The 11,159-nt window shown below is 52.5% G+C and overlaps 1 protein-coding gene across 1 annotated transcript; it reads left to right on the forward strand.

The window, feature by feature from the left end:
* The first annotated feature begins 2,799 nt into the window (after nucleotides 1-2,799).
* On the forward strand, nucleotides 2,800-7,369 carry Siva1 (SIVA1 apoptosis inducing factor). The gene is made up of 4 exons (XM_051196419.1): nucleotides 2,800-2,998; nucleotides 4,812-5,006; nucleotides 6,054-6,216; nucleotides 7,197-7,369. Exons 1-4 carry the CDS (start codon nucleotides 2,881-2,883, stop codon nucleotides 7,252-7,254), a joined length of 534 nt encoding a protein of 177 aa, XP_051052376.1. The 5' UTR covers nucleotides 2,800-2,880; the 3' UTR covers nucleotides 7,255-7,369.
* The last annotated feature ends 3,790 nt before the right edge of the window (nucleotides 7,370-11,159 follow it).

The raw sequence follows: 11,159 nt of genomic DNA on the forward strand, positions 1-11,159 counted from the left end.
AGGGGTACCTCAGGCTATCCCAGGCTAAGGCCATATCTCATTGTGTTTTCACCTTTATGACAAAATAACAGAGAGAGAGAGAGAGAGAGAGAGAGAGAGAGAACCCTAAGGGGATTTGCTTTGGATCCAAGTCTCATGGGTTTAGTCCGTGGTCAGGCTAGCTTCATGACTATAGGTCTGTGGAGAAACACAAGAATCATGATAGAAAGTGGAGAAGGAAGTAGGGAGACAGGGTGGGGGATACCATACACCCTTCGAGACACATTTTCAGTGAGGTACTTCCTCCAATGGTCCCACCTAAAGCCCATTCAGCCGTGAACTCACTGAAGGACTAATCCACTGAAGTTAGGTCATCGTGATCCAATCACCCCCAATCATGCTGCCTCTGAGGAGATTTCACATTCACGCCAGACCAGGCAGGGAAAGCTCACACCAAGCCTCCCTGAGCCCATCAGGTGGGTCTTTCCCCACAGCTCCCTGAGGACCGACCTTCTTGAATAAAACTACCCTATTCCTAACCCTTTGGAAAGCCGACAGTTTGTTTAGAAGGTAAACATATGTCCCTCTAACACGTTCACATGAGTAGGCAACAGGGAGCCCCATTCTCAATTACCAACACTGAATGGTCACTGTGTCGGGAAAGGCCTGGCTCAAGGTTGTCCACAGGAATTAAATTTATCATAGCCAAAGCTTGCCAATGGCCCTGGTGTCTAACAGGCAGATACACAGGCTTTCTAGAACACCCAGAATCAAAACGAACCAGCTCCTCCAACAGACGTGAACTAGAGGGAGCAAGCTCAGAAGTATGGGAGAAGAACCCAATATGTTGGCACACACCAAATGAGTCCTCCCTCCGTGAGATTCTGGTGCCATTTGGTGGGAGCTTTAAAAAGAGTAAAAAAGCCCAGTGTTAGAAATTTTAAAATCATACTCCTGCTCTGGCTCCCATCTGAAGGGAAATAACAGAACGATGACATAATTACACCTCTCTAACTCAGGGACACTGGCAGTCAGAGCCAGAGGAAACCTCATGGAAGCTTGCAGGGAATTGTAGGAATTCTTGGGGGTGGGGTTCATTATTTTATTTTATTATTTTATTTTTTTAACATTTATTTTATTTTATATACATTGGTGTTTTAACTGCATGTATGTCTGGTTAAGGTGTTGGGTACCCCTGGAACTGGAGTTACAGACAGCTGTGACCTGCTATGTGGATGCTGGGAATTGAACCCAGGACCTCTAGAAGAGCAGTCAATGCTCTTAACTGCTGAGCCATCTCTCCAGCCCCAGGGTTCGTTATTTTAATGTGAATAGTCTTCCTAGTGGTGGGTCTCTAGCCAGGTCCCTGATCCATCTGTCCCACTGGATTTAAGCTGTATAGTAGGATGCATGTACATGTCTTACAGTTCTACACCACCCATGAGGAAAAGACACACTGATACTCTGGATACAGTCTTCTGTTTACCTTGTTTTTGGTTTTTTGTTTGTTTGCTTGATTTTTCGAGACAGGGTTTCTCTGTGGTTTTTCGTCTTTTTTTTTTTTTTTTATTTATTTATTTATTTTATTTCTTTTTTAAGAGGCTGTCCTGGAACTAGCCCTTGTAGACCACGCTGGCATCAAAATGCTGGGATTAAAGGCGTGAGCCATCACCGCCCGGCTTGTTTTTTGGTATCTTGAGACAGGGTCTCACTTTACAGCTTGGATTGGTCTCAAATTCACAGAGAATCTGCCTGCCTCTGCCTCCTGAGAGCTGGGATTAAAGGCGTGCACCAACACACCTGGCTCCTGGATATATAGTCTTACCTTAAGGCGGGTCCTTAAGGTGGACCCGAATTCAAAGTACTTGGTGTTTCTATGAGATAAGGACGCAGAAGTTGCCATCTGCAGATCGAGGAAGATGAGAACCTCTGCAGAGAACCCAACACCTGGATCTGGGACTGAGCCTTTGGAATGTGTCGCAAAGCCCAGGCTTCGGAATTACAGACTCCCTAAGTGTGTAGATAAAATTGGCCTTTTCCCTTTCTGTACTCGGGAACACAAACTCAAGTACTGAGACCTCCAAAATCTGGAGAACAGACGCCTGCTGAGCATGCGCCCGGTCTCCCGCACACCGAGATGAGTTTTGCTACCTTCACCAGTAGCTCTCACGAACAGATAGTGTGTGGAAACACAAGGGCTGACAAGGCCCTCGGCGCCGCTGCTTTGCCTGTGTTCACCAGGCAGTTTTATATCCGCTCTGACCAGCGGACCCGCAGGGGACGCTCGCTGTAAACCCTCACCCAAGCTCAGGCTCAGGCACGCAGGAGGAACTCGCAGGGCAGGATGGGTGTCGGGCCCCACCGCGACTGGAAGCCCGGACAGAGCGCGCCACCCTCGTAAGCCAGTAAGATCCCCCATCGCAGTGGCTCGGCGACAAGGGAGACTTTCTGCTTTCCGCGCGCTGAGCCCTATCCCAGCCTTGCTCTGGCTTACCCGGGGACCAACGCGCGCAAGCCCCGCCCCTGGGTAGCCTCCTGCTTATTTCCCGCGCCACACCCTCCAGAGCCACGCCTCTTAAATCTCGACCTATCCCGAGCCGTCTCGCGCACTGTCCCCGCCCACTTCCAAACCTCGGCCTATCTCGCTCCACACCACGCGCAGACCCCGCCCTCCGTGCCTCCCCCTTTGGCTTTTCCCGCGCCCCCGAGTTCCACCCACTTCCTCCCTCGGCCTATCCCGCGCCCTTGAGCCCCGCCCCCGGCCTCCCCCCGGCCTATCCGGCGCCGCGCCCTCGCCCGCCCCGCCCCGCCCCGCCCCGCCCCCGCCGGCGGTGTGAGCGCGCTGTGACGTGTGTTCGGCGCGCTGTGCGCCGCTGTGGTCAGTGTTTGGTACCCGCTGCCATGCCCAAGCGGAGCTGCCCGTTCGGGGACGGTTCCCCGCTGCAGCTCAAGGTCCATGTGGGCCCGAGAGAGCTGAGCCGCGGTGTGTTCGCCGAGCGCTACTCGCGCGAGGTCTTCGGTGAGTGCGGGGCTCCGTGGAGGAGCGGGCCACGCCGCACGGCGCAGCCGGAGACCCCGACTGGCCTGCGCGTCGCGAGCCCACGGGGTAGGGGCGGCCTCGGGCCGCTCCCGGGGAAATCCGAAGCAAGCCGAGTGCGGCCGAGCGGCGCAGCCCTGGGCCCGGGTGGGCGTGAAGGCGTGCGCCGCAGTAGGCCCTCTCTAGCGGACTCCGTAGCGGACGGGTGCGGTTGACCATTGCTTTGCAGTGATGACTCTCTGGGGCAGATGCAGCGCGGTTTGCCTTGCTTAGGGCAAAGTTTATGCCTGTAGTTTTGAGTGGTGCCGCTTGTGCCGTTAAAGCCCAGGCTTCGGAATTACAGACTCCGGTATCCAGCCCCAAGTGTGTAGAGCTGATTGGCCTTTTCCGTTTCTGTACTCTGGAATAGCAAACTCAGGTGCTGACACTTCGGGGGTGATGAGTGAAGTGTGAGGACTGAACACAAAGCAAAGCATTGTGCCTTCAAGAGAAAAAAGAATGTAGACATGACCGGGAGTTATCGCCTTTGATGCCAGCACTCAGGAGGCAGAAGCAGGCGCATCCCTTGAGTTCGAGGCCAGTGTGGGCTACATAGTGAGATGTCTTAAAACAGCAATAACAAAATGCAGCAAAACAGGGCCCAGAAGATGGCTCAGCCTGTTGAAATGCATCCTCTGCAAAGCCTGACCCTGAGTCAGAGCCCAGGGAGAGAATCAACTCCTGGAAGTTGTCTTCTGACCTCCACACGCACAATAATTATATAAGTCAAATAAGTGAATTTTTTTTTCATGTAAGCGTGCAGTTAAAAAGAAGACCTAAGTATAATTGGAACCTAACCGCCTGGCTCTACCTTTTGAAGACCTTATATTCTGGAGCCAGCCAGGTCAGGGAGGTGTGCTGGGTTCTGGGGTGTTGTATAGTAAGTAATACAGGACACACAATTTGAGGCCTGAAGGATGAATGCCAAGCCTCAGCCCACACTCTGAACTCTTTTGTGGGTCAGGAGTCCTTGAAGACGAAGATGACCTCTTCCCATTTCCGTCTTTTCAAACAGGCTTTCACAATGTATCTTAGGCTAACCTTGAACTTAAACAGTCTCCTGCCTCAGCCTCCTGAGTGCTGGGATGTGCCCCCACATCCACTTCCAGTCTTCAAGTAGGTGGCACAGGCTGTAGCTGGGCTGATAACTCTGAGTTTTTGCTTGCCAGTTACACAGAGAGGTCTCCCTGGCTGCGTGTGGGAGTGAGCGTTTTTTGGGAATTAGCACAGCGTTTCACTTCGAGGTTTCCTGGGCCTGCGCCCTAACGGGAAGCCACTGTTGAAGGTCAGCAGGGACCTTTGTCAGGAGGTTGCTGTCCTTGTTCCCCTATAGTAAGTGCAGTCGTCCACTGGCCTGGCAGTGATAGTGGGTGCTGTTTTGAGCGCCTGTGTTTCCTGCCTCCCTGGCACTTGCTTTCAAGAATGAATGCTTCTCTGGCATTTCTCTGGCATGATAAGACAAGCTTCCAGGAGGAGTGATGGGAGGGTGAAGAGGGAGACACACCCGCTGAAGGAAGATTAGCTGTGGCTGCTGAGATAGGCTAAGAGAAGAGCTGGTCCTGGCTGTGGGGTTGGGCTGCAGCATCTGCAGGCTGCCGTGGGAGGAGCTAACGGTGGAGGCAGGGAGGTGCTGGCGGCATCACGACTTGGGGAACAGGCGTGAAGAGGGACGCTGTGCCTTGTAGGTTCACAGGATGGCTGTGCAGGGGTTTTGCAGTTGGCAGTGTTGTCTTTAGGAAGGATCTTTCTTCCCCAGAAAGAACCAAGCAGCTCCTTTTCCAAGGGGCCCAGGCCTATAGAGACCACATATGGGGTGAAAGCTGTCCCATCATCCACCTGCCGGAGTCACTGAAGCCTGGCCTGGTGGGGGCCCCTCAAGCTACAAGGGGACAGATGCTGATTGGACCTGATGGCCGACTGACACGGTGCCAAGCTCAGGCCTCGGAAGCTGGTGAGTGGCCACCAGCGGTACTTGCTGGTTATTGCACTTAGGAAAAGATCTCGGCAAAGCTCTGTTCAGTGGCTTTGACTACTTTGGCAAGTATGAGCCACTTAGAGCAGTGGTTCCCAACCTGTGGGTCAGGACCCTTTAGCCAACATCTGTCTCCAAGTTTCTGCTTCTGCTTCTGCTTCTTCTGCTTCCTCTTTTGTTTTGTTTCCCCCCCCCCCTTTTTTTTTTTTTTTTTTTTTTGACAGGGTTTCTCTGTGGCTTTGGAGCCTGTCCTGGAACTAGCTCTGTAGACCAGGCTGGCCTGGAACTCAGAGATCCGCCTGCCTCTGCCTCCTGAGTGCTGGGATTAAAGGCGTGCGCAACCAATGCCCAGCTTACATTACATTTTCTAACAGCAACAGAATTAGTTTAAAAAATATATAAAGTAGCAAAAAAAATAATTTTATGATTGGGGGTCACCACGACATGAGGAATGGTATTAAAGGGTTAGCATCAGGAAGGTTGAGAACCACTGACTTTGAGCCTGCAAGCTGAACAGACAGAAGGTTCAGAAGCCTCCTGTTGTTGGGAGGTCTACCCCCCACAGACATCAAGGAGTAGTAGGAGTCAGCAGCTCCCAACTGTTGTATCAGAAGAACAGGGCTGTCCTGGTAACCCATCTGTAGTAGGAACAGGCTGGTCCATCGCCTGTGGAGAGATGATGTCGTGTAACTAGTGGAAACAGACCTCTGCATCAGCCCTGACTCTGTCTGCTCCCACAGGCAGCCCAGAAACCTCTTGGCTGACCAGTGAACCAGGGAACCACATCTCGGGACCTAGACAAAGACTGTTCTGATAGCGTACTCCAGGGAAGAGTGACCCTCCATACTAGGACTAGGCAGGTGACCTGCCCTGGAGTCGGAATGCCTCTCTGTGACTCTAGCATAGCGCCCCTGCTGGCTGGTAGCTGCATAAGGACTCCCTTGCTGGGGCAGGTAGGTGCCCACTGCTCTCCTGATCTTCTGGTTTCTTTCCAGTGCTGACAGCCCTGGTGCTTTTCCCTCACAGATGCGGGTCTGCCTGGGACAGCTGCCATCGCTTGCTCGTCCTGCGTGAGATCTGTGGATGGGAAGGCGGTCTGCAGCCAGTGCTACCGGGCCCTGTGTGGACAGTGTATATACACCTGCTGGGGCTGTGGTGCCTTGGCCTGCATGCTGTGCGGCCTTGCAGAGTGAGTGCTCTGATCTGTGGGGCTGCAGAAATCATGGTCCTTCTCCCTGGGCGGGTACTCTGTAGGCACCATTCACCATCAGGTTCCAGCCCTACATGCTTTGCCCAGCCCTTGTCAAGACTCAGTGTTCTTTTTGAAGGAAAACTGTGTTTCCCAAGTGTCTGGCCTACTGAAAGCAGCTGCCTGGCTTAAACAGCCTTGTGGTCTGGTCTTCCCAGCCCTTATTAGAACTCCAGTAGTCCATACTGTCTCCTAGCTTCAATTTCTGCCCCATGTGCTTGTCATTCGAGGATTGCCTCACGCATGCCTCCGGGTACACATGCAGGTCAGGCCTGCCCTCAGGGATCTCCTGCTAGCGGTAGTCTCTTAGGCGGTATGGAAAGGGGTATTGCTCATCAGTTCAGCCCAGCCAGCTGGGCCGTTTATTTGTAAGTACCTGGTGAGTGGGTGGGCACTGCAGAGCCCTGATCCCACCCTTGAGGACACACTCCACCAAATGTATATGGAATCAGTCCAGTGGATCCAGATACAGCTCGGGCCCAACATTTCTAAAGTTAATGAGTCAGATGGAAAAAACCACACATCACATGGCACATCCTCACTGCTGGGGTAGTACTCTTGAGTAGTTAGGAGAGATCAGGGATGCCCATGCAGCGGTGCTCTGGGGTGAAGTCTCAGGCGCCTGTAGGGCTGCTCATGCTAAGGCTGGGAGGGAGAAGGGGCCAGGCTGCTTCCCAGCTTCGGGGTCTGCTCGCTATAGGTCCTTAGTGTTCCTGCCGGTGCGTGTCACATCTCTGTGTCTCATGGTGAACAGGACTGGAACCCAGATGTCAATTCCGTAGGACGTTTGCATGCTAGACCTCCCAGTCTGTCCCTGGAAGGCTGCAGTCACATGCTGAGGTGTCCTGGGACTAAGACGTAAGGGATGCAGTCGGCCTCTTAGGTGACTTTTCTCTCTCCTCCCCCTCCCCCAACTGTAGTTATGCTGATGACGGGGAGAAGACACTTTGTACCAGCTGCTCTATGTTTGAAGCCTGACGTGGTGGCCATGGATGGCACAGGACGCTCACACTGAAGAGAGAGGAGCTGGCTTTTTTTATACACTATGTTTTGTACCCCAGTAAACAGTAAATAAACCTCTATATTTTCACAAGGACTCCCTTTCATCTGTCACCCTTGCTGAGGGGCAGCAGTGACGGCCTCAGGGGCAAGCCTTGCCAGTAGCATGCACCTCGGCAGTTGAGACTCTGCTTATTGGCCCCACCTGACAGGCAAGCCAGGCCCAGAGAATTCTCTCCTTGCTCAACTAGAAGAGGGAGGCAGCTGGATCCCAGGAGTCTGCCTGCCGAGCAGTCACCTGTGTGGTCAGCCACGCCCCAAACTGAGGCCACTGTCAGTCACATGGCCATCCTTCTCAATACCAACATAGCTGGACCCCAGATGACTTGATGAGCCCTTGCCCTCCAAGAGCTTTGGCCCAGTGGAGTGTCCTGTTGATGTATGACAGTTCTCCTCACTGCATCTTCAGAGATGTGGGGGTTCTTCTGCTTTTCAAGGCAGGATTTCTCTGTGTAACAGCCCTCGCTGACCTCGCTCTGTAGACCAGGCTGGCCTCAAACTACCTGCCTCTCCCTCCCGAGCGCTGGGATTAAAGGCGTGAACCACTACCACCTGGCAGTCTTCTGGATCTTGAACGTTCTGAGTCTGTCGTAAGCGCTGAAGCCATATCACTAGTCAACAAGTATCAGAAGAGCTGGATGCTGTGGTCTTGCCAGGGACCCACAGGAACCAAAGTAAACCCTGGCCCCACACCACACCCTCACAGGGCTTCTGGTGCTGCTTCACCCTGGCCTAGCTTTCTGTCAGGCCCCGTCCTCCAGCCTGCTCAGCCATGCTTTGCATGAGCTCCTGCTGTAGCTGGCCCATCTCTCACCAGCGAAGACCATTGCACAGCCCCCGCCACCTTCAGGCTCCCCATAAGCAGCTGGCTGGCCCTAAAAGTAAAATACCAGAGACTTGACTTCTGCTCCTGGCCCCCTAGGGTCCAGTCCCCTCCACAACATGCTTAGCGTGCTTCCCCTAGTGCCCCACACTTCCGTGGCTCAAGGCTGTTGCTCTGGGTGTCCATATGGTTCATGTACAACCCTTCCCGTTTGGGCTCAGAAGCACCCTTGGGCCTTAATGCACAGCCCTTTTGACTTTTCCACCATTCAGAAATAGGATGTTTGTTAACCCTTCAGCTGCCATGTAGGGAGGTTCCCAAGAGCTGTGACTTGGCTTGAAATGGTACCTTTTGTGTCATAGACTTGTAATCTGCCTAGAATCCAGCCATGGAGTAAAGGGACTTAAAAGTGGTTTGCTTAGGGAGTGCATGTGAGTATGCATGCATGAGTTTGCATGTGTGGAGCCAGAGTCTACTTTGTGCTTGTTTTGGTTTCTGAGGTGGGGCCTCTCATTTGGCCTAGAGCTCACTGGCAGTCTGGCCAGCAAGCTGGTAGGTTTTTTTTTTTTTTTTTTTTTTTTTTTTTTTTGTTTTGGTTGGGTTTGGTTTGGTTTGGTTGTTGAGACAGGTTTCTCTGTATTGCCTTGGAATTGTCTGTCCTGGAACTAGTTCTGTAGACGAGGCTGGCCTTGAACTTACAGGGATCCACCTGCTTCTGCCTCCAGAGTGCTGGGATTAAAGGTGTGAGCCATTAACGCCCTAGCCAGCAAATTTTAGAGACCCACCTGTCTTAGTCTGCCCAGCATTGTCAAATGCCACCACTGTGTCTTGCTTTTTAAAATGTGTATTCTGGGGATCAGGCCATGTTTACGTAACAAACATTTTACCAACAGGCTCAACACGATGTTTAAAAAGAACAAAGTACCAAGACATCAGATAGCACCCGTGTTGGATGGAACCCCGTAGGGAATGAGATGACCTCAGGGTGTTAGCTCCTGCCTGCAGAGCACCCAGCTGTGCCATAGGAGGGGACTCAGCCTGTGAAAAGGATAGAGGAGGTTTGGGGTTACAGCTAGGGTGGCCAGAGTTTGCACACCAGTCTGCCAGTGTGACCTGCACGCTGGAGCAAGGCGCCCTTCAAAGGGTTAAAGTTTCTGAGAGCCAGGGTGCGAGGTCAAGCAGTCCACATTCCCAACAGAAGAAATATGGGCAGGGCCCTCACTGGGGTCTTCAGACTCCGTGGGCAGGCCTCCCCTCCCCTGGTGCAAACTGCCTGACCTCTTCCTGGGGTGAAAGCAACACCTACGTACTACAGTCATCAGTACTGATGTGTAGCAGCTACCTTGGAGGGGAGCTCTGCAAGACGATGTGGGTGGGACGCTCCTCCTGAGGAAGCTCCTTAAGCTCGTCAAGTAAACTCAAGGGCTTCAGGAAGTCCCTGAAACTGACCAGATTCACCAGGCCTATCCCTCCCAATCAGCCTGGAACAAGCAAAATCCCCGAGCTGTGTCAGAGGCTTAGATCACTCTCTAGCCTGTCCAGCTACCTGTAGTTTGTGAGCTGTCACCCATGCTGTGATGATGCAACTGTCTTTTGAGCCACTTCTTGTAAACGACCCTTCACCTATATTCTTCTATGCCGCTGGCGCACCAGGTTGGCCTTTGGTGGTACTCTGCTGTCATGGGTCCCCAGCTGGGGTGAATAGACATCTGTTCTCATCTCCCCAGGACTAGTGTGATACTGGTTCTTAACCATCCCCCAGAACACAACCCAAGAGTGTCTCAGCACAAGGGCTCCAGGATTATCCCAGAACACAAAAAGCCTCCTTTCAATTCAGTCCCGTAAGATGTAAACCTTCCTTTTTCCTTTCTTGGCCTTAGTAGGTCATTTCCCTAAATGGAAACTATAACCATTAAGCAATCACTCCTCATTCCCACTGGGCCCCACTGGGTAAACACCATTCAACTTCCTATAAATTGGACTACTTTAGACACCTCACTTAAGCTTACCAGACCCTTGGCTGCAGGGTGTAGCCCCTCATCTGCTCTGGTTGTAGGCTAGGCTAGGCTAGGTCTGCCTTTGGTGAGGGTACCACATTTCCCAAGGGCATTCCCTAGATGCCTGTTTCTTGCCAGGGGTTCAGTTGACCATCACTGTATTCACTAGCACTAAGAGCTTTGCCCAGCTCTGTGATGGGACCATACAGTTTTAAATGCCCACAACTTCCAGACCCCTTCCTGATGTGGGATAATGCTCTTGCATACTGTAAAGATTTGTCACTCATAGTTTTAATAAAATGCTGATTGGCTAGTGGCCAGGCAGGAAGTGTAGGTGGGGCTAACAGCCTAGGAGAAGGCTGGGGAGAGGAAGGCAGACAGAGGAAGCAAGAAGAGAAGCCTTACTGAGAAAAGCTACCAAGCCCCGTGGCTAAACAGGTAAGAATTATAGGTTAATTTAATTGTGAGAGCCAGTCAGTAATATGCCTGAGCCACTGGCCGGTTTATAATTGATTATAAGCCTGTTTATTTGGGACTGAATGGTGGCAGGACAGAAACTTTGTCTAGACCGTCCTCTGCACTGGAGACGTCCCCGAGGGCTCTCCTGGAAAGAACAGGCTGCTGCAGCACTCCATCTGGCCCAACCCTGGCTTCAGCTCTGTTACATTTCAGAAGCTTTATGTATATAAGGTTTTTCTCTAAGTCTGGGGGTCACAGAGCACTGTTTGCCATGTGTGGGTCCCCCCCCCAGTGTCTGGCTGGGCTTGAACTCGTGGGTCCCCCTCCCCCCCCCAGTGTCTGGCTGGGCTTGAACTCGTGGGTCCCCCCCCCCCAGTGCCTGGCTGGGCTTGAACTCGAGGTCTTTCTCCACCTTCTGAATGCTGGACTAAAGTGTACACCACCACTTGTATCTGGCGTGTTTTCTACAGACCCCGGTAACTTCCAAGTACAGTATGCAGTGCTGCGTGCACCTCCAGAAAGGCTCTAGGAGTCACTGCTGGTAT

The sequence above is a fragment of the Phodopus roborovskii genome, unplaced genomic scaffold, assembly GCF_943737965.1.
Source record: "Phodopus roborovskii unplaced genomic scaffold, PHOROB, whole genome shotgun sequence".
Classification (NCBI taxonomy): Eukaryota; Metazoa; Chordata; class Mammalia; order Rodentia; family Cricetidae; genus Phodopus; species Phodopus roborovskii.